This window comes from Oryza sativa, chromosome 11 (genome assembly GCF_034140825.1).
Source record: "Oryza sativa Japonica Group chromosome 11, ASM3414082v1".
Taxonomy (NCBI): Eukaryota; Viridiplantae; Streptophyta; class Magnoliopsida; order Poales; family Poaceae; genus Oryza; species Oryza sativa.
Window position 1 is genome coordinate 11,375,110 of NC_089045.1, and position 23,316 is coordinate 11,398,425.

Here is a 23,316-nt window from a genome sequence, read left to right on the forward strand (position 1 = left end):
GTTGGCGATGAGATGCGATGCCCTTTGCCTCTCCCTAGGGGTCCCTTTTATATCGTGGGATACCTTGACCCTCAAGTAAGACTTGGAGATATGTAAACCGACACGATATACTAGAGATTTTACCCTTTCCAAGTAGGACTTCTGCAATTCCTTAACTTCGTGGAGATATTCCTTAACTTGAGGCGAATTCCTAACGGCATATATGGAAACCAACCGTATACGTATACGTGAAGGTATATCTTATCGGTATATTCCATATGTCGTAGGATAGAGGATATGCTTTATCTGTAACCCTGACAAAGATATTTTCAAAAACTTATTTTTAAGAGGAAACTTTATACGGATAAAATTTCTAGACAAAATAGTTTTGTAAGACTATTTTACCTAAGATATTTTTATGAATTTTGATGCACACACTTGATTTTTTTGGCCAAAAATTAGGATTTTTTTTAGAAAAAAAGGAATTGCTAAAAAATATCACAAGTTTTCTGGATAAAACAATTTCAAGTGTAACTATAGAATAAATTTGAGTATAACTACATGTAATTCTGTCAGGGTTAAGGATAAGGTATACCCTCTACCCTTGGATGAACGCTATACGGCAATACGGTATATCGGCGCATATACGGACGTTCTCTGAACACGCTAAGGAAATCCATCACGAAGTCTACCAATGCAAAGGTTCCTACCCGTATAGGACTGGGTCGTTACTATATCGTGCAGGGTTTGATGTCTCCGAGTCCTACTTGGAGACCACCTGACCTGCGATATAAAAGGGACCCCCCGAGGGGACCTAAGGCATCGAATCTCAAAGCTTACACAACGACCACAGCCTACGAAGTCGGAGACTACAAGGGCCAAGTCGCCGGGTGATCTAGTCGAATCAACTTGACTACGATCTCGTCGGTATCGCCGAGTTCTACTATTCCCTTTGTAATCCCATATCAACTGGATTAGGGCTATTACCTGCTAAGGGGCCTGAACCAGTATAATCTTTGTCTTTTGTTTCCTTGATGTCGTATTACGTAGATCCTCGTACCAGCGTACCCCAATACCCTCTATATCCGGTCTACAGGTACCCACCGTCGACAGTGGCGCGCCAGGTAGGGGGACTTGGTGCTCAAGGTTCTATTACTATGACATCGAGCTTCGTCGACAACAGCGTCAACACCGGCCCCATCCAAGGAATCCCTGCTTCGACAATGCTGCTGTGGACTCAAGTCGGCAAAATCGTCTTCCCGGTTTACACCACGGTGCCAATCTCGGGCTGGTCCATCAATGACCGGAAACGAGAACGCCGTGGTTGTAAACCCAGACGATCCCATGTCGAAGAATTCTCCCGCCGTGGCGGAGAACGGAACATCGACGTCATACGAGCCCGAGAAGGTTCCTAGCGCGGCCAAGCCTTGTCCTTCCGACAAGTACTACGAGCCGACGAGGACAGCTTCCGAGGTAACCAAGTCCTGTTCTCCTATCCACAAGTCCAGGAAGCACAACTTGCAAGCTTGTTGGGTTTTTCTCAACGTACAAGCTGAAATCCGTGCTTGCAAAGAACGTGGAATCCAGCGTACTTCTCCAACTCGTGATATCTATTGTCCTATTCACAAGACGAAGAATCACGACTTCTCAAGCTGCAAGATCTTTCTCCGTGCCATGAAGACGACGCTTCCGAAGGTCCAACAGTGAGGAACCTCTCTCAAGGGTACAGACAAGGAACAAGGAGCGACGTTGACCTCGGATCGATTCGTTGGAGTAATTGACATCGATCCCCGCGAACCATTAGTCCTACACTTGCTCGAAGACTATGGCTCGTCATCTTCCAGTACACCACGCGACGTGTTTACCATCGGTGGGACTAGCATGTCTGCACAGGCTAACGCAGAGGCGGAGAATCAGACGGCCATGCCAGCTCAACATCTCGGCACTGTCAACGCAATATTGAGACAAGCTCCCTATGACCCCGTGCTTAACGATGATCTCGCACGATGGACGGAACGACTACGGGAATCGGTAGCCAATCTCAGTAACGCGTTCGAGGAAGCTGCTACCAGAGCACAACCGGAGTGACTGACAGCTGGCGGTGCCGACGGTGAACCACCGGAGCAGCGAACATTGCCTGCACGAGCTACCCGTCCACCTCGCGGCACCGGCGATCTCCACGATCATCTGAACGGCCGCCGAGAAGCACGACGCACGCGAGACAACGAGAATCGTTCCCGACATCGCGTGTCTTCACGACGTTGCGAGAACAAGGAGCGAGGAGGTCGCTTGAACGAGGACCAACATCACCGTGATCGTCATAACCACCGCGATCGCGATAACCGCGAGCAGCGGACACCGGATGATGATGGTCGGGGGCGTTAGCATGAAGGTGATGATAATGGTGACCGGCGCCAGAACAACAACGGTGGACGGCGATAGAATTCTCGAGAACCTGAATGTCGCCCTCGGAATCGCACGCTGGAGCCGACTAAGCCATCGTCGTCGTCGTCATCATCATCTTCATCTTCGTCATCCGATAGACGTCCACGGAGGACACACGATCGCCGACAACCCACTGCCCCCAGCGCTGGGTGTAGAGCTTTCAACCGTTCTCTACGTGATGTCCGATGGCCCGAGAGATTCCGACCCGGAGCAATAGAGAAGTACGATGGAAGTACTGACCCTGAAGAATTCCTCTAGGTCTACTCCATGGTACTGTACACTACTGGGGCATACGACAACGCGTTAGCAAACTATTTGCCAACAGCGTTGAAAGGTTCTGCACGTTCGTGGTTGATGCACCTCCCACCTTACTCGATCTCTTCATGGGCAGATTTGTGGCAACAATTCATCACGAACTTCTAGGGAACTTACAAGCGCCACGCGATCGAAGACGATTTACACGCGTTAACACAGAATCAGGGTGAATCTTTGAGGGACTATGTTCAGCGCTTTAATGAGTGCAGAAATACGATCCCCGATATCACCGATGCTTCTCTGATCCGCGCTTTCAAAACCGGCGTCAGAGATCGCTATACTACCCAGGAGTTGGCAACAAGGCGAATCACTACTACTCGAAGGTTGTTCGAGGTTGTCGATCGATGTGCCCATGGAGACGATGCGCTGAGACGCAAAAACGACAAACCCAAGGCGGGAGGAGAGAAGAAGCCAGCCAAAGACACACCCGAACCAAGCAAGAAGAAAAGCGGCAAGAGTGGGAAGAGGAAAGCTCAAGCAGTAGTCCTCGCATCTGAATACGAGCGCCCGCCCAAACACCCAGACCCACAAGGCAATGATACAAAGAGAATATGGTGCCCCATACACAAGTCGGACAGACATTCTCTAAAGGAGTGCCTCATCTTCAAAAAATCGTTGGAAAGGCAGCTGGCTTTGGAGAAGGGCAAGCGAGTACGTGTAGTCGAGAAGGCAACTGAGGCAACCACTCAGGACTCGGACTCCGCGTACCCAGATTCCGATCTTCACGTCTCACACATCTTCAGAGGTTCCACAATGTACTCTTCAAAGTGAGAATACAAAAAAGTGGAGCGTGAGGTTTGTTCGACATGGCAGGGGACTGCATCCAAGATGAAGTGGTCTGAACAGAAGATCGAGTTCTCAGATGAAGACCACCCCAAGGCTGCTGTTATACCAGGACGATATCCGATCGTGGTCGAACCCACTATTTGGAATGTCAAGGTGGCGCGAGTCCTCGTCGATGGCGGCAACTCCATCAATCTTCTCTTCGCTAGCACTTTGGACGCAATGGGAATTCCACGAGGCGAGTTGACACCTACCGATCAACCCTTCCATGGAATCACCCCTCAATCTTCATCCAAGCCATTGGGCAAGATCACGCTTCCGATGACTTTCAGCCAAGCGAGCAACTTCCGAACGGAACAGATAACATTTGATGTTGCTGAGTTCGACACAGCATACAATGCCATCATCGGAAAAACGGCACTCGCGAAGTTCATGGCCGCATCTCACTACGCGTACCAGGTACTCAAGATGCCCGGGCCGAAGGGAACAATCACTATTCAAGGAAACGCAAAGCTGGCGGTCCAATGCGACAAGCGGAGCCTCGACATAGTCGAGCACACTCCCAGCCCACCCGCCACAGACGGCCACCCAAGAAAGTGATCAAAACGATTAAGACGCCGAAACCAGACGGTGCAATCAAAATCGTTCCACTCTCCAGTGCCAACCCCGACAAGACAGTCAAGATCGGGGCATCAATGAACGAGAAATAGGAACTCGCGCACATCACCTTCCTCCGCAACAATGCAGACGTATTCGCTTGGCAGCCGTCCGACATGCCGGGGGTCCCCAGGGAGATGATTGAGCACAAACTCATCGTGCGACCTGATGCCAAACCAGTAAAGCAAAAACTGCGGAGATTTGCACCAGATCGAAAACAGGCCATACGAGAAGAGCTCGATAAACTTCTTAAGGCTGGTTTCATCTGAGAGGTACTCCATCCAGAGTGGCTAACCAACCTAGTCATGGTGCGGAAGGCCAACGGGAAGTGGAGGATGTGCGTCGACTTCACGGACCTCAACAATGCATGCCCCAAGGATCACTTCCCTCTACCTCGAATAGACCAACTAGTGGACTCAGCAGCAGGTTGCAAGCTGTCAAGCTTCCTTGACGCTTGCTCCGGCTACCACCAAATCAGCATGGCAAAAAAGGACGAGGAGAAGACAGCATTCATCACGCCGTTCGGTGTATTCTGCTACGTTAAAATGCCGTTTGGACTCATAACCGCAGGAAATACCTTCCAGCGTACGGTCCAAGGGGCACTTAGCGATCAGCTGGGTAACAACGTTGAGGCCTATGTCGATGACATCGTTGTCAAGACCAAGACAGACGACTCATTGATTGACGATCTACGGGAAACCTTCGACAATCTCATACGATATCGCCTCATGCTCAACCCTGAGAAGTGCACGTTCGGGGTACCGTCGGGCAAACTGCTCGGGTTCCTCGTCTCTGGCAGAGGAATAGAAGCAAATCCCGAGAAGATCAAGGCAATCGAGAACATGAAGTCGCTCACAAGACTCAAGGAAGTATAGAGGCTAACCGGATGCATAGCGGCCTTAAGTAGGTTCGTCGCTAGGATGGGAGAACGAGGACAGCCTTTCTTCGCACTGCTAAAAAAGCAAGACAAATTTGTATGGACACAGGAAACCGGAGAGGCTTTCATCGCACTCAAGCGCTACTTGTCAAATCCCCCTGTACTTGTTGCTCCCCAACCTAATGAAGAGTTATTCCTCTATATCGCCGCCACGCCCTACTCAGTGAGTACTGTCATTGTTGTTGAAAGAGAAAAGGTGCAAAGACCAGTCTATTACGTCAGCGAAGCTCTACACGACGTAAAGACAAGGTACCCACAGATCCAAAAATTGCTCTACGCAGTAATCATGACGTCAAGAAAGCTACGCCACTATTTCCAAGCCCACAGGATCACAGTTGTCTCCGCCTTCCCTCTTGGCAAAGTCGTGAGAAACAAAGATGTTGTCGGTCGCATTGCGAAATGGGTAGTCGAGCTAAGCCAGTTCGACGTCCACTTTGTACCACGAACAGCCATCAAGTCCCATGTTCTCGCCGATTTCGTAGCCGATTGGACTATGCCTGAAAACAGGTTAGACAGCCAGACCGACAACGAAACATGAACAATGGCGTTCGATGGTGCGCTCAACAGCCAAGGAGCAAGTGAGGGGTTCATCTTGACATCACCTTCGGGAGATCAGTTCAAGCATGCAATTCACCTCAACTTCAGGGCGACTAACAACACAGCCGAGTACGAAGGACTACTCGCTAGAATGATAGCTGCAGCTGCACTTGGAGTCAAGTGACTGATCGTGAAAGGGGATTCCGAACTAGTCGCAAACCAGGTGCACAAAGATTACAAATGCTCTAGCCCTGAGCTGTCCAAGTATCTCGTAGAAGTCAGGAAGCTGGAAAAAAGATTTGATGAGATCGAGGTCCGACACGTATATCGCAAGGACAACATCGAACCGGACGATCTAGCACGGCGTGCGTCCAGACGAGAGCCACTTGAACCCGGCACTTTTCTGGACATCCTGACAAAACCATCAGTGAAAGAGGCAAACGACGAAGATAGCCCAGTCACCCCCGACATCAGCTCGGGGGCTACAGAGGTAGAGCGCGCTGTTGCCGACATCGAGACCACGGATGACTGGCAGACCCCACTCATTAAATTCATAAGCAGCGACGAGTTGCCCAAGGACGACGGAGAAGCCGAGAAAATAACCCGTCAAGCAAAAATCTACTATATGATCGGCAACGATCTATATAAGAAGGCGCCAAAGGGGGTACTTCTAAAATGCGTCTCGTCCGACGACGGCAAACACCTCATCCTCGACATCCACGAAGGAGTCTGTGGGTCACATGCCGCCGGTTGCACATTGGTCGGAAAAGCCTTCCGACAAGGATTTTTTTGGCCAACCGCCCTCAAAGACGCTTGCGACATGGTACAACGGTGTGAAGCTTGTCAATCTCATAGCAAACACACAAAGCTACCAGCGCAAGCACTACAAACCATCCCTCTCACTTAGCCGTTCTCATGCTGGGCGCTCGACATATTCGGTCCATTCCTACGAGGACAGGGCGGCTACAAATTCCTGTTCATGGCGATCGACAAATTTACCAAATGGATCGAGGCAACACCCACGGGGGAAATCAAGGCTGACAACGCTATCAAATTCATTAAGGGGATATTTTGCCGATATGGATTGCCTCACCGCATCATAACGGATAACGGCTCCCAGTTCATCAGCGCCGATTTCCAAGATTGCTGCGTCGGACTGGGAGTCAAGATATGTTTCGTCTCGGTTTCTCACCCTCAGAGTAACGGATAGGTCGAGAGGGCAAACGGTATAGTACTACAAGGGATCAAGACCTGTGTCTACGATAGGCTCATGTCACATGACAAGAAGTGGGTCGAGGAACTCCCCTCGGTACTATGGGCCGTACGCACCACACCGACAACGTCCAACAATGAGACACCCTTCTTCCTCGTGTACGGCTCGGAGGCCATGCTCCCTACCGAGTTACGACATCAAAGTACACGAGTACAGAAGTACTCCGACGAGGATCAGGAGCAACAGCGAAACAACGACGTGAACCTACTCGAGGAACATCGAGAACGGGTTGCCGTCAGAGCAGCTAGCTACCAACTGGCCCTTCATCGATATCACGAGAAGCGTATCCGAGTACGCATACTTTCGAGCGGTGACTACGTCCTCCGACGAGTTCAGAGCCAAGCTGGGCGAAACAAACTCTCGCCCAAATGGGAAGGACCGTACACGATCACACAAGTCTTGCGGCCAGGCGCATTTAAAATTGCAGACGGCGATGGTCGCGAGTTAGCAAATTCTTGGAACATTGACCAATTACATAAATTCTATGTATAAGTCAATAGTGTCCACACTTGTAAGACATCTTACAACTTCAATAAAGTCTGTTTTAAGGCACAGATTTCAATCACAGTGCCCCTTCCCGATGATCCCTTACCCAGACGACACCTAGCGTTGAAACCCATCCTCATGTCCCTTTATGCCGTTTTGATAAGGCCTCCGAGGAACCTAAGGGAACTTCGGCTGGGGACGTCCAGAGCTGATAAGGCCTTGTCGGATCCTTCAGAGACAAAAGACCATGTAAGATCTGGTCGTGTAAGAGTTCTCGCCGTTCGTATTAACCAAGCCGTGTAATCGGAAATGGATTTTTCCAACTTCACGGCTGGGGGCTAGGATCAGTGCTTATTCAACTAAGGCAAGTCGAAGGTCCAAGAGCCTTATCTTCCGAGAGGAGCTCTCCGACGACAAGGCTGGGGGCTAGGAAGAGTGTATAACTCAAGTGACTGATCGAAGTCGCGAAGTGAGAAGACACTTGAGCACACCGCATCCAGAGTAAGAAAGCTTAGTTAGATAGATTTCCCTTCTATTTCACAAGCATTTCTTACAGATTGCAAATAATTCCAAAATATATTACATTTTTCTTAAGATGTTTGTCACAGATATACAAGCACTACCAGGAAGGCCAACGCCAGTCCATTGACCGAAAGATTTTCTCCGCTAGCGGAGCCATCGACTTTGCTAGGTTGTCTATCTCCGCAGGACTCCTCCGAGAACGGGAAAACCCTTCGTGAAGGAACTCGAGGTGCAACTGTGGATGATGATCTCGTATACACGCCAGCACGTGCCCTCCGGCGTATCGGCTCGATCAACGACACTCCTCCTGTTTCAGGGCCTCGTCGATACGCCCGCCGATGCCTTCAAGCTGAGCACAAGCCCCGTTCAGCCACGAGATGTAGCCAGCCGCTGACTCCTCGGGATCCCCGCGAGGTACTTGGAGCTCTCTACAGACAATTCTATGACATCTTCACTCTCACATTCACTAATTCTATTGGATGCATGCATTATATTTATTAAGATAACCCAAACTACAAGATAATAATAATTATTTCTTGGTCTTTGGATCAAGGGTGGTTGTGCCTTATATTTTGGAATGGATGGAGTATATGATTATACTCCGATGTAAATATAGTTTTTCTTGTTTTTGTTGTAATAGATTGTGTTAATGTTGCATATGGTGTAGTCTGTAAAGTTTCTATAAGCATTTTCTGATATTTCACTATTATTATTTGGAAATGGTACACATGTTTTATAATGTTTTGTTTAGTTTTTTATGTTTCAATGCTTTTTGAAACATCTTGATGTTTCATGCGTAATATACTAATGCTTCAATAAAATTATATATTTGCAAATATATTTTATGTTTCAATTTTCTAGCTAGTTGGAACTCAATGTTTCATATAGTGGTTTTTGGTGTTGCGGTTAGTATTATTTTTGAATGTTGTATATCTCTAAAACATTTCACGAAGTGAATTGAAACATTTGACCAAATGATGAAACAATTTTTAATATTATTTTTTATTAAAATATAATTGTGCAAGATCTTATTGTAATTATTTAATTGTAATGAATACAATGATATAATCGGAATATAGATTAGGTAAGTGGTTTAGCATAAAAAGTGGCTTGAAACTTACTACTAAAAAATTAGTTTTATTAAAAAGGAGATAGATGAACAACTTTTGGGGGCATGTAGTGAAGCCAAGTACAGCAGCACACCTAGGGGAAGGTGGGGCCGATACAAGCAGCAATCCAGTACTAAATAGATCAAGGAGCCGCGTAGTAGTGATAAGGTACCCGATTTTTGGAGAAAAATAGGGCGTCCGATCCGTATTCTCCTCGACAAAATGGTGATGGGGCAAGGAGCGGCGTCTTCAAATGATGCTCAAATCTTAGTTTTTTTAGGACTCTCAGAAAAGAAATTCCACAAGTTTTTCCTAGAAAACTTTTAAATGTAACTAAAGTATAATAATTGTAGTTTAACTATTTATAACTACATCTTTTTATGTAACTTATATACAAGTATTAAAGATCTTCTGTCCTATAAAAAAACCAAATCTAAAGATGATTCTGGACATAATTTAATTATACTATAGAATTTGTCAACGGTGGGTACCCGTAGACCGGATATAGAGGGTATTGGGGTACGCTGGTACGAGGATCTACGTAATACGATATCAAGGAAACAAAAGACAAAGATTATACTGGTTCAGTCCCCTTAGCAGGTAATTGCCCTAATCTAGTTAATATGGGATTATATGGAAAGAACCACAGATTACAAAGGGAATAGTAGAACTCGGCGGTACCGACGAGATCGTAGTCAAGTTGATTCGACTAGATCACTCGGCGACTTGGCCCCTGTAGTCTTCGACTTCGTAGGCTGTGGTCATTGTGTAAGCTCTGAGATTGGATGCCTTAGGTCCCCTCGGGGGGTCCTTTTATATCGCAGGTCAGGCGGTCTCCAAGTAGGACTTGGAGACATCGGACCCTGCACGATATAGTAATGACCCAGTCCTATACGGGTAGGAACCTTCCCATTGGTAGACTTCGTGATGGATTTCCTTAGCGTGTTCAGAGAACGTCCTTATATGCGCCGATATACCATATTGCCGTATAGCGTACATCCAAGGGTAGAGGGTATACCTTATCCGTAACCCTGACAGTGAGCCCCCGACTTCTTCTTAAATGAACTCGTGTAACCAATCGCAACTTCTGATGTCAAAGTTGTTGTCGTTCTCGACTGGTCGATCTCGGTGTGAGGACCGTAGAGACAAAGAGTGATCGACAACCCCATGCGAAGTCCAACGGTTATGAGTGAATTTAAATTGAAGTCCAAGAAACCGCTTCGCGCAATGGACCCAGAAATTTCCGGCGGCCATTTCTCTCCTTTCCTTGGAATTCGCACCGTCGGTAGTGCGCCTATTTAAGGGAGTTTTGGGAATCCATTTTGGGGTCCGGCTGTTGTGAGAACTTTCTTGCCTCCAAATGCTCTTCGTCTTCTCCGTTTCCACACAAACCCTAAGTTCGTCTGCCTCAGCTTCTTCTCCGGCGATCTCCAACGGCGATGGACCTCGACAAGTCCACCTCCAGCAACGCGTCCTTGAAGAAACTGCAGAAGGAGGGCACTCTCCCCGGTCACGGGACCATGGAGAGGGAACCGGGAGGTACTGAACCTGAACCCGTCCTAGGCCGCATGGTTGCGATTGAGGACTACATTCTCTGTGGTTTTCTTCCTCCGCCTTCCGAGTTTTTCCTTCTCGTCTTGAACTTCTACGGTCTTTCTCTGCTTCATCTGAACTCCAACTCCATAGCCTTCCTCAGCATTTTTTCTCATCTCTGTGAGGCCTACATTGGGGTAGAGCCGTTTCTTGACCTTTTCCGCTTTTACTACAAGTTGCGCTGGATGGAACCCAAAAAGGTATCCGGGTGTGTCGGTTTCTGACTTCGGGATGGACTGAAGTCGCGATACATTCCTTTCCAGTGCCCCTCGTCTCGTAGCAAATGGCGGGGGAGGTGGTTCTATCTTCAGATAGAAGATTCGGATCCAATCTTCATTGTTCATGAGGAGCAACCAGACAAGATTCCATCTTAGACCGCCAAACCCGCCTTGACCCCATCCCTCCAATCTTTCATCGATATTATTGATGACCTCCGAGTACGAGGGTTGTCGGGGTATGAAGTCGCTGCCGACTTTGTTGGTAGACGGACCCAGTCGCTCCAGACTCGAGCCCATCCAGCCTTTGACTACTCTGGGCCGGAGGACGCGACCCGAGTTTCTACTCGGGGTATTTTTCTTGTATTTTGGGTTTCTCTCCTTTTAAGTGCATTCCTCCTGACTTGTCGAAACTTGGTTCTCGATCTGCAGGTCTGAGCAGCGCAACCGTGGAGCACCGTGTTGCCCAGGTGATGATTAGCGGTCCCACGATGGCAGCAACGTCCCCACCCCTCTTTGCGAGAGGGAGGCGGCTGAGCGTGAAGCCGCGATCAATGTGAGTGTAGTCGATGGTCCTTTACCCTTCAATTCCTTGATCGTATCGTGACTTCATGTTGTGCAGGCTCTCCCCCTGACTGACATCATCGGGCCACTCGTGGACCACCAGACGGCGGCCTCGTTGAAGGAGGGCGTTGCCCAGGAGGCGTCCGACGCAGCCGTTGCCGCTGCTGCTGCCACAACCAGTGGCGGCAAGGTTCCGAAGAAGGGGAGGAAGTTTTCCTCCGTGCTTGGCAACCGCCGGAAGACGCCCGCTCCATCGGTAAGCTTCCTAGGTTATTGATTTACATAGTCGGAGAATGTCGCCCTCATGTCGTACTCGGTTTACTTAGGCCTCGGATGCGTCTCGCCCGCCTCTGCGACGGCAGAGGCTGGTGACGCTCGGCAAGAAGTAAGTGGACGAAATTTGAGGCTCTTGACTTGATCGGATTTTATCGTCTTGTTGCGATGACCGACATGGTCGTCTTTCGTAGGGCGCAGGCGAAGGCGGCGCAAGATGGGTCTGGAGCAAACTCCAGCGCGTCTCCTGCAGTGGCCTCGACCGAGGTCGTGGTCATGCCTAGGAGCCGCGAGGTGACACCCAACGGCGCAGCCAGCGACCTCGCGGCTGGTCGGGGTCCGCCAGCTGCCGTCCTCACTTGGGAGGAGCTCCAGGTCGAGATGGGGTGCATCCTCGAGGCTGGTGCTCGCGGCATTAGTCGCGAGATCGCGGAGGCGAGGGCGGCGGCGGCGTCGTCGGCGAATGAGCGCGCCGACTAGCTGACGTGTGATCTGGCGGAGGTTCGCGAGGACCTCCAGAAGATGAGGGAGCTAGTGGCCGGCAACAAGCGACAACGGCAGGGGCTCGAGCACCGTATGTCGGACGTCAAGAACAACCTGTCAAAAATCCGTGGCTCACTGCAGGTCACCTACACTGGTCTGCACCAGCTCGTCGGGGAGTGCGGTGTCACGACCACCATATCGGCGAATCCCGACGAGTTCTCGCTAATGACCTCGCTTGCGGAACTGGCGACAGTGATGGAGGCGATCCCCTCCAAGCACGCGGGCAGGATCAGAGAGGAGACATCCAACGGGATCTATACCGGGGCGTGCCACGTCCTTGCATGTGTGAGGCTGGCGCACCCTGAACTCGATCTCCATAAGATCTTAGATCAGGGGGCGGCTAGCGACGCGCGCAAGGATGTGATGGAAGAAGTCGGCGATCTAGGGGAGTCCGTCCTCCCGCTTTTTGAAGAGTAGGGCCGCCGCTTGTCTGTACCTCTTAACCAATCACGCTTTGTAAAACTTTTCGTTGGTTCCGACTGCTTTTGTGTGTGCAATCGTCACCTTAGTTTTCTTTGGCGTTTTGATTCCGGGTACTTTGTTTGTTGTTTGTAGAGATGCCGATGTCGAGGATGTCCAGTAGCGCGGGCAGCCTGAATTGCCTATAGTCGTTCCGGCACTTGAGCTTGAGCCGTATGTGCCGCTGGACAGCGTAGACCAGGATCTTCCCGGGGAGATGGACGTGGCGACGACTCCTTTAGGTTGGTTCTTGTCGTTTCCATTTCCTTTGCCTCTTCTGTCTCGATTAGCTTGACTTAGATATTTGCATGTCAAGCAGACCTCGAAAGTGCGCTTGCTGATCGCGACCATCGCATCCAGTACTGGAAGACGAAGTTCGATGTCGCCGAACTTGAGAGGACTATATTGGAAGTGAAGAGGGACCGGGCCGTGGAGGCGCTCCGAGGTCGCGAGGTATGGTTCAACTCGTACCTCAGGAGCTGCTGTGTGACCATGGCCGTTGTCTGCAGAGAGCTCCGAACAACAAAAACAAGAAAAACTATATTTACATCGAAGTATAATCATATACTCCATCCATTCCAAAATATAAGGCACAACCACCTTTGATCCAAAGACCAAGAAATAATTATTATCATCTTGTAGTTTGGGTTATCTTAATAAATATAATGCATGCATCCAATAGAATTAGTGAATGTGAGAGTGAAGATGTCATAGTTAATTGCATGTATGACTTTATATTATGAAACATCTAAAAAAAGTGGTTGTGCCTTATATTATGGAATGGAGGGAGTAAGATCTTGTTGTGAAGAATTAATTACAATAAACACAATAGTCATTGTGTAATCGAATTGTAGATCGGATATATAGTATAGGAGAAAAAGTCTAAAAATTTGCGAAATCTTTTATGCATGCATGTATTGTGGTAGTCAAAGGAGACAGGTGCAACATGGTACTAATGTGCATGCAGAGCTGCTAACTTACAGTGCTATGTATGCATGGAGAGAGAAATAGGGAGGTACCGCTGAGGTTATCAATATCGGGATCCTAGGTAATATCGTTTTGCTCAATGTAGTATTGTATCGTAGTATCGAGATACTATGAGATTTTTTCTTTTAAGTTTAATTAATATTTGTATTAATTACATATAGCCATTCTATATAAAAAATATAGTAATAATATATGCCATGCAAATAGAGATATTTATCAAGAGAAACCACATATTCAACTGATTTTTATGTAAACTTGAGCATAATTAGATGGTTTAAAAATAATGTAAATAGTAGCTAAGATTATTTACATTATTTACAATCTTAAGGATTGTTGAATCGATACAATAGCTAAGATTTTGTAAGATCGTGTGGTAATAAATAATAGAATCGAGATATTATGAAAGTTAAGATATTAGATGGTGTCAGTATCGCTTTGACTAGTAGAATTGTAGTATGGATACGGATCGGGAGACAACCTCGATTTTTCATATAGAATAATTTAATCGGGTACCTGGGGGAGGATTGTAGTCGGAGAAAGGCCATTTCTGACATCCTCTCATCATTTGGGCCCCCCTCGCATTTCGGGCAACAAAACGGCCTTCCTGACCTCGATCAGTTTGGGCCCCCATCTCAGCCAGCCAGACAGCCCATGAGTACATTCTAGAGACACGGCGGAAGGACGACGACGTCAGTTTCTTACCCATCTACTATGGCCTATTTAACCCTGCGCCCAATCCACCCTCATCTCGGTCTCCTCTTCCTAGTACTAGCTGCGCCCCCCCCCCCCCCAACCCCCTCGGGCGCCCGCTTCGCTCCGGCGACTCCACCCGGCCGCGCCGCCGGGATCCGCCCCCCCGCAGGCCGCCCCTCGTCGTCGTCCTCGCTGGTTCCCCGCCGGCCCCGGCGCCTTTTCCTTCTGATCCAGCCAGCCGCGTCGCGCGCGGCGCCGGGGGGCATCGAATTCGAATCCGCGCCCTCGCCGTCGTCGTCGCCGCCGCCGCCGCCGGACAATCCGGCGCCTGCCCCCTCCGTGCTCCCCCCGGCCAGAGGTGAGACCCCCCCCTCTCCTAATCCGGGTTGTGGCGGCTCCGCGGGTTGCTTTCGCCTCACGCGGGTGTCCCAGATTCGCGTCGCTGTACCTGTCGAAACCCTAGATGGGTTGGTGGGGGGAGCCTGCTGCTTTGCATTCGGAGCGGGGATTTCCAGTGGAGGGGTCTGTTGCAGCGGGAATTTTGGTCGATTGTTGCGTTGTTCGGTGTATATTTGGTTCCGATCGGGGTGCTTAATTGGTTCGAGGTTGAACGCGCCGTGGAGAATTCTCGACGAGTTCTTGAACTGACCAAGTTGTTGGCTTTGATTCAGGGATTGCGGGACTGATACGGCCGGGATCTTGCTGGAAATGGGGGGTTACGAGTACGCGACCAATGTAAGATCTGTTCTTTTGCACGATATATCCTGTTCAGTTCCATTTTGGATGCGATTCTTATAAACAGTAGGAATCAAACTTTGCTGAATACTACGTTTATAATCATGAGTATAGTACCTAAATCCTTTGAAAGAACAATAGGAACTTGAGTCATTTCAATGTGAAAGCGCTTCTATTTCCCATGCTGATGACGATCGATCATCTTGAAGGGTTATCATCGGGGAATGGAGGATGACTATGAAGACGAGTACTACAGTGAAGATCCATATGATGAGGAAGGGGAGGGTGCTGGTCAAGAGTATGCCGAGGAGGATGACGAGCCGCCGGAGGGACAGCAAGAGTTCCTTCAAATTAGAGAACGATTAAAGGAGCAGATTAGGCGAAAGGCGCAGGCTGCTAGTGCTAGCGCTGCTGGCCGCTCATCTTCCTCACATGATAGAAAACCTCAATCCACGTAAGTGTTAAGTATGTCTCTTCTACATTTTGATTGTTATGCAATTTTGTCTCTAGGATCAATAAACCTCTGTTAAACTTTCTCAAGCATCATATTTGATTTTCTCCAGGAACTTGAATAATGCTGAAATTTTTAGTTGATTGAAAAAAGGTAGTCAATGTATGGCTCCTTTATCTACGTCCCATCACAATCTTTAGCATGTTAAGTTTAGTTCATCAAAACTTGCTGAGTATTTTTCATTTGTTGGTTACATTGTTTATTACTATTGCTTTGGAGCCTGAGAGTTATCAGTTAATACATTCCCCGGTACATCCTTTTTGAAATGTTGTATTTGAAATTGGATTGTTTCATCATAGTTGTTTTTTAATGCGAACGTGTCGAATCAATTTTCGTTTGGATTCCTGCAGGAAACAAACCGTAGATGCATTTGGGTGGGGGTGTTATTTTTAAATACTACACCACACTTGTATACATTATGCTATTGCTCTACTCTGCATACTTTGTATTTTCTGATATGTGAGGTCAAATATCTTTTATGTTTTCTCCAAGACCTTTGTTATAGTTATGTTATTTGTGTAGTTTTGGATCCTTCTTTGGGCCATCCAAGCCGGTGATTTCCCAGCGGGTAATTGAAGAAAGAAAATCACTGAAAGAACTACAGAACACAGCGTCAATGTCCAGGGATCGAAGGCCTTCTGCAGTATGTAGCCCTACATCTGACCCTAATTATCTTTGATTCAACTTTTGTAATAATTGTGTTTAACTATGTGTAGAAGGAGATACCATCATCATCTAAAGTGCAATCTAAAACAAATGGACATCACCACAAACAGAAGATTGTAAATGAGGTACAATGAACTTCTCTTTCATTGGATCATTTTTATGTTTGCTATGTTAAAACTTGAGTTGTGTCATAAAATAGCAGCTGGAATTTGCAGGCAAAAAGAAAGGCTGAGGCACTTAAGGATAATCGAGACTATTCATTTCTACTGTCAGATGATGCTGACATTTCACCTTCTCCAATGGAGAAACCTGTGGCTAGGTCCTCCTTGAGTCAGAAGTCTGGTGAGTGAATTGCGATTTCACTGAACTTGTTCTTTAATTTTTAGTGAAGTAATGCTAATAGTTGGTTCGTTGACATCGAAGATCGCGAGTCGACACATTCAGCTGTGAAGAGCAGAGCACCGACAGGCCAAACTGCTAGATTGTCTAATGGATATGGATTGAAGAACACATTGTCCAGTCAGAGGCATACTGAAGGTAGGGTAGATTCCAACAGAAAGGTGGCTGGTGCAAACAGAGAAAGGGTTGTCTTGCCTGACAATGGAAGAATGCATAGTGTGGTTAGAAATGGATCCACCCAGGCTACTACAAGCAAAGCTGCAAGTCAAAAGCTTCCTAGCAAGGCTCCTATTGCCAACAGGCCTCCTATAAAGAGTGTAAGTGATCAATCTCTTAGGGCAAATCATTCAGCTTCAAAGCAACTTTTGTCACAGAATGGGAGACCACAATCCTCACAGAGTCAGAGGATGCAGTCGACCTCGCATGGTCAGAGGCCACATCAACCTGTGCAAAGTCAGTGGCCGCTGCAGTCATTGCAGGGCCGAAGGCCACAGCAGTCACCACAAAATACAAGGCCACAACTGATGTCGAAGAGTCAGAGACCGCAGCAATCATTACAGAGACAGAGACCACAGCTATCCTCACAAAATGAGAGATTGGAATCCTCGGAGAGGCAAAGGCCACCTTCACAAAGCTACAGGCCACAGTCGTCGCAAGGGCAGAGGCCTAGTTCAGTACAAGGCCGCCAGTACTCCGAGCAAAGAAGAATCCAGGCAAATGATAGAGTAAAGTCGGCAGAAAGGCAGATAAGGCCTCCCTCGAAACCCATGGTAATACTTCTGCGAAGCAAATTTGTCAGCTTTTCCTTTGTTGTCATGTTTCACATGCATTTGGGCAATTATTTAGGATCATATGTTTCTCTGAAGCTTATTTCTTCGCTATCATGTTCCTGTAGCCATCACGACAAATACCTTCCAACGGAATGCGTGATGCCCATGCAAAGAAAAAGCAACCGATGAAACGAAGATTTAATGATCTTAGCGAAGATGAGGAAGATCCGTTGGCAATGATCAGGAGCATGTTTAGGTATGTCAGTTTATGAATTTCTTGTATGTGGTCCTTTCTGCACAAGCTGGGCTAGTCTTATATACTTTGTTGGCTAGTGTTTTAGTTGTTATTGAGTGTCTACAAAGAGTTGGAATGATACTCTGAACAGGGACCTTGCACTAGTTATGCTAAGCATTGTTTTCTGATTTCAAGATCTGCTGAAAAGATAGATCAGGCTTGCCATTATGCATTTCAGTTTGGTGATTTCTTGAAATCAAGTCCATTTGCTTTAAATTTTATGGCATGCGAATGAGCTAATTTTGGACTATGCTTCCATACTATTTTTTGTTTTGAAGGACACTATATGAAAACTTTGGTTGTCCTGTGCAGGTATGATCCTAGTAAATATGCAGGCAGAGATGACGATGATAGCGACATGGAAGCAGATTTTGCTACTATAGAAATGGAAGAGCAAAGAAGGTATGTACTCCCTTATTGCTTTCTAACACAATACCTTCTTTTCATTTAGAACATTATAATCTGTTAAACTATGGTAAGTGAAGAAAAATAGGGATCATTAAGGATTATCTTATATTCTGCCTCAGTGAGGAACATAATGGAAAAAGAATGCTTATTTTCGCTATAATATTGTACTATCACATGCTAATTTATGCATGATTTTGCGCTGCATATGCACTTGATCAAGATGCATTTGACATCATGATTGAGTATCATTTCCAGAAACTTGAACTGCAGGACTGCTGTACATTCAAATTCACTTGTCATATGGATATTTTGCTTTTAATCTCTTAACTTATTAGCTTTTTTTTTGTTACCTCTTAGCGCGAGAATTGCAAAGGAGGAGGATGACGAGCAACTTCGCCTGATTGAGGAGGAAGAAAGACGTGAGCAGGAGAGGAAGAGGCGAAAGATGGCGCGTGGCCGATAGTAGCAGCTAAGTTGTACAAATGCTTGAGTTACAGCTTGAGCAAGGCTTGAACTGCAATTCCACGGTCGTACGGGCCATGGTGCTTGCAGATGATAGCACGCTTTACCCCCATTTATTTGCCGTGCGATTTCTCAAGAGATCTATCAAGAAAAAAACGGCAGGGATCAAGCAAAACGGCAGGAGAACGATGCTCCAACGTAATGTGAAGTGGTGTAGCTTGTGCTGAAACTGTTAGCTGTGCCAACTACAGATCTTTTTGATGCTGACGCTGATCGTGCAGAAACTTCTCCCGTGAGGGTGTGGTGATGCCAACGTCCCTACACCTTGTCACTTTGTTGGGTTGTACATGATATTCTTCCTCATGTAGCTGATTCGTTCTGTTGGTCGAGTACTAAAGATGCCAGAAATCAACTGGCGCCTGTCCGTGTTTGGATTCGATTTGGATATACCGGTGTTCTAATAAACAATGTTTTAGACAATTATTACTGGACTGGTTGAATGAATTATTGAAGCGATTATCGGTTAGCCGGAATTATCGCCACCGTTTTCTGCATATAAATGATAAACGTCTGATTTTATGGTTTGTCCCTAACGAGGAAATGCCATTGTATAAGCAATTTTGTTACCGTAGTATTTTGGCCCTGCGAGGAGGACCACGCAAGAACGGCCGACGCAGTAGAGTGCAACGGTCTCCCAGAGTATGAAACCACGGTTCTGCCATTTTGTCCGTGGATAGCGCTGCATCAGATTCACTAGAAAGGACTTTGCCCAAATTTTTTTCCTCTTTGGGCCCTTACATCTTCAAGCGCGCACCTCTCTCTACCAGATGTTTACGGAGTTTGCTGGCCAAAACAAAACAAAATCGATTGTACAATAGCATCTTAGAGAACTTGCACTAGCCTATAATGAGGGCGCAATTTAAGGGCGAGGTCAAACTCTAAATAACCCCTCCATGTTGTTATTTTCCACTAAATTCTCATTTCATAAGGGTATTAATTTCTGTATTATAGTGGATAGCATGAAAGAAATAGCTAACTATACTCGTTCCAGTTTCAATTTTGGAGTTTTTGATGTACGAATAGTCGCTAGGATACTGCCAGCGCAAGAATGTTGTAACAATTCGATATTTACATGTTAATTTAGCTATTCACCGATTGCATCACTGCAACAACATGCCCTTGTTGAGTAAGCACATGCTGCGATTTCTTCACATTCCCTAAGTCTAAAGTCTAACTTCTTTCATGTATGTTAGTACTTCTCATCCTTTATATTTGAACTTTAAGCTTCTTCCTTTTCTTTCTGAAATTCTTATTCTTGCTGTTTTTATACCTGTAGGCGTGGAATCATGCATATGCTGCTCTACCCGCGGTAAGGGCCTACTTAGAAACACAGTTTTAGAGCTTAAACCAATATAAAATACAGGCACATAAACATTTTTCAGTTGGGCCCATAAAAGCGCACCTGGATAGGCCCCTAAACAGTTTTAGGTGAGTCACCTCTCTTTGCACTGCCGCTGCCATTGTCACTTATCTACGTTGCTTCCTCCTAGGTGCCGCCATCAAGGAGCATTCGATCTGTACCAGAGATGTCTGAGGGGATCGGAAGATCACTTGATCTGCAGTATGGCCTAGGGGAGGACTCATACACCAACGTGTTGTTAGCATTTGAGTCGCTACTGTGGCGATGCAGATGCATGAGAGCAAGTACTGTAATGGTAATGTTTGATGCGTTGCCTCTAAGAATATCACATCTGATTGGGTGATGAGATGGAGGCTCTGATGCGAAAGTTAACAACCACATAAACTCCAAAAAAGGTACGAGAGGAATAGAGGCATTGGTATTTATATATTTGAGGTGAATTACTGTATACGTTGCTTCTTAATTTATTGGTGGATGATATGGATAAAATTAAAGGCAGTAGTTACCTCTATTATAGAACTTGCTCTGATCGATGCATCTACTCCCGTTTGATTCTTTCGCTGTCATCGATGCATCCATCTCTTGTCAATTCTTTCGTAATTATGTTTCGGTGTTGTTTTTTTATTTTTGATTTCAGAAATATGCGGATCATGTTCAGAACTTCAGGTACTCTGCAATGCCCCGTAGGTTTTAACTGTATTTTACTTCGATGTAAACATGGACATTTGTACTCAAATTGGAAGCGGAAAAACAGAGTAGGAAAAATATAAGATTTTAATAGGAATGTAAGTGCAAAATAGAAGATTGCAAAACACATGAATAGTCGTTTGATTAGACCGCATAAAAATACTGCAATCGAATGAGAGAGATAGATACTCAAAGGAATTTTCCATGATGTTGAAGCACTTGCTAAGTTTCTTCTAAAATCTACATGCAATGAGTTATTTTATAGGATTTTCATAGGATTTGGACAGCTCCAATCCTTTGTGTCAAATAGCCAAATAGGATTTGAATCCTTTAAAATTCCATCGTAAATCATTTGATTCAAAGTAGTCCTAATAGTCTTTAAAGTGTTCTATTTCCGGTTTGGTGAAATACTATTGACTGAAACACTCCGCCTGTTGTTGATGTTGAATTTACTGGAAAAAGAGAAAGATGGAACATATTTTTTTTATTGAATTCATGTACATACAGAAATTATTCCACATAACAAAATTACTAAGTTTACAACCAATGTTTTCCATGTACACACTGTTCACAGGCAGGTTCAGACAAGTACACTCTGATCAAACTGTTTTGCATTTTATGACAAACACTTGGCACACCATTGAAAGTAGAAAAGTAGTAGTAAAGGTGATACTAGTACCACACTTGCTCTTTTCAGATTTGTTCTTCCTGCTTCTGCAGAGGTTTGCGAGCCAAGACGAAGAAAAGGGGTGTAAATATCCCTTCCCTGGGAACAAAAAAATCACCATTCAATCAGCAATGTTTTGTTTCAAGTTGGACATGAATTCAAACTTTATTGCTTCAAATTTGCTCGAGGATGGCAGGGCTGATCGACTTACTTCCCGCCCTTCACGAGGGAATCGACCGATGTCGCAAGGAATCTGCAGATTCTCAGGCTTCCTTCCGGGGCAAGATGGAGGAACTCAAGCGACTTCAACTGTGGATTTTTCGCAGGTAAAAAGAAGTCAATTGTACTGTACAGTCTCTCCCAAGAACATGCTAAAAATTCAGTTGCTTCAGTCTGGGTGATGAACTGCTTACTAACCAGTGTTTGACCGAGGAAGCGGCCGATACGGGTGAACTGGAAGTGTGTGAGCGAGAGCTGGCTGGGATCAAGAGGCTGGTACCATGGCAACGGCGATTCCTCTGCCATATCCTTCGCCAATATAACCTTCATAAACACAAGATCATAGAGTTAAGAAAGCTTTAATCTGATGATCTGGTCATAAATAAATGATTTGCCAATTTGCAGGTTTGAAGAATTCAGAAGCTTTAATTTGCTGGGCTCTGAAATTAAGATGCAATTAAGTTCATTTGCACCTCAAAGCCTGCATCTTTCAGAGCCTGGATGCACTGCCTGGTGGTTCTGATGTCCGGCAAGCCATTGCCGAGCTAGAGCTCCCCCTTGATGCTCAGGTGCCTCGCGTTGTCAGGATCATACTTGTCAGTCAGGCACCACTCGTCCATCGCGAACAACTTTCCCGGTTTCAACACTCGGAAGATCTCACTGTAGACACCGACCTGAACGAACTCACACACCGAGAACGATTTTCATTTTACCAAATCTGCTGGAGATATGATAAATTAAAGGGAAATTTTTTTTTCTTTGATCTCTGTGAGCTACTATGCATACAGCGTCAGGGGCGTGGCACGTCGCGTCGAGGGCGTAGGCTGCGTCGAAGGTACAATCAGGGATTGGCATGTTCATGAAGTCACCCTGCATGGCAATTTGTTTTTTTTGTTGCTGAAATGATCCTAGAATATTGAAATGGTGGTTGGAGGGTACGTGTCTACCTTCACATAGTTGCAAGTTTCACTCAAACCGACAGAAAAGTTGAGTTCCTGAAATTGAAGATCAAATTTCAACTGTTTATTTCGCCATGGTGGCAGTTTCATTTTTTTTTTCCACTTGAAGGAGTATATTATGACTCCCGACAAAAAAGTTAAAAAAAAAAGAAAACAAAGAAACAAGAACTCATTACCTGGCCCCTTGATATCTGGTAGTCATTGTTGTTCAATCCAGTCACCGATGCTGAGCTAAATTTGGGTAGCATTGAATTATTGTTTTACTAAAGTCAATTTACACATGAGCATAAATTTGTGTGGTGATTATAGAATCTTCATTACCTGAATCTGGCAATTTCTCTCAAGGGCCCTCCAATTCCACACCCCACGTCTAGGACCTGCAGTATATACAGAGAAGGAATGCATGATTCAACTGTGTCATCAGTAGCAATAATCACATTGCCATGTCCCATCGCATGCAAGGTTGTTAATTAACAGAACATTGACCTTCATCCCCTTCTTGAGGCCGAGTTGCAGGGCCAGAAAATGCTCCCGGCGCTTAAGGCTTTCGCGTAAAGTTTCTCCATGCCATCTGAAAAAAAGATTCAAGCAAACAAAACTTATTACAACTTGAAATCCATCTGTGCATAAATTCTCAAGCATTTTATTCTTGCGTGTGTACAGAATATTTGGATCAGATATAAACATCTCTCTCTATCTTATGGTCACACAGGATGGTGGAGAGAAAATAGAGGCCCACAAAACGCAT

General features: G+C 46.2%; 2 protein-coding genes and 1 pseudogene across 2 annotated transcripts; 2 read left to right on the top strand and 1 right to left on the bottom strand.

The window, feature by feature from the left end:
* Window positions 1-1,278: 1,278 nt before the first annotated feature.
* On the top strand, window positions 1,279-4,122 carry LOC136354156 (uncharacterized). The gene is made up of 3 exons (XM_066305836.1): window positions 1,279-1,452; window positions 2,848-3,465; window positions 3,553-4,122. The coding sequence occupies exons 1-3, from the start codon at window positions 1,279-1,281 to the stop codon at window positions 4,120-4,122; spliced, it is 1,362 nt and encodes a 453-aa protein (XP_066161933.1).
* Window positions 4,123-14,477: 10,355 nt separating this feature from the next.
* Window positions 14,478-19,142, top strand: LOC4350317 (uncharacterized). The gene is made up of 10 exons (XM_015762190.3): window positions 14,478-14,728; window positions 15,042-15,105; window positions 15,315-15,559; window positions 16,139-16,259; window positions 16,333-16,407; window positions 16,498-16,624; window positions 16,706-17,451; window positions 17,577-17,707; window positions 18,059-18,148; window positions 18,512-19,142. The coding sequence occupies exons 2-10, from the start codon at window positions 15,079-15,081 to the stop codon at window positions 18,615-18,617; spliced, it is 1,668 nt and encodes a 555-aa protein (XP_015617676.1). The 5' UTR covers window positions 14,478-14,728; window positions 15,042-15,078; the 3' UTR covers window positions 18,618-19,142.
* Window positions 19,143-21,416: 2,274 nt separating this feature from the next.
* Window positions 21,417-23,210, bottom strand: LOC107276460 (cycloartenol-C-24-methyltransferase 1-like; annotated as a pseudogene).
* Window positions 23,211-23,316: the final 106 nt, after the last annotated feature.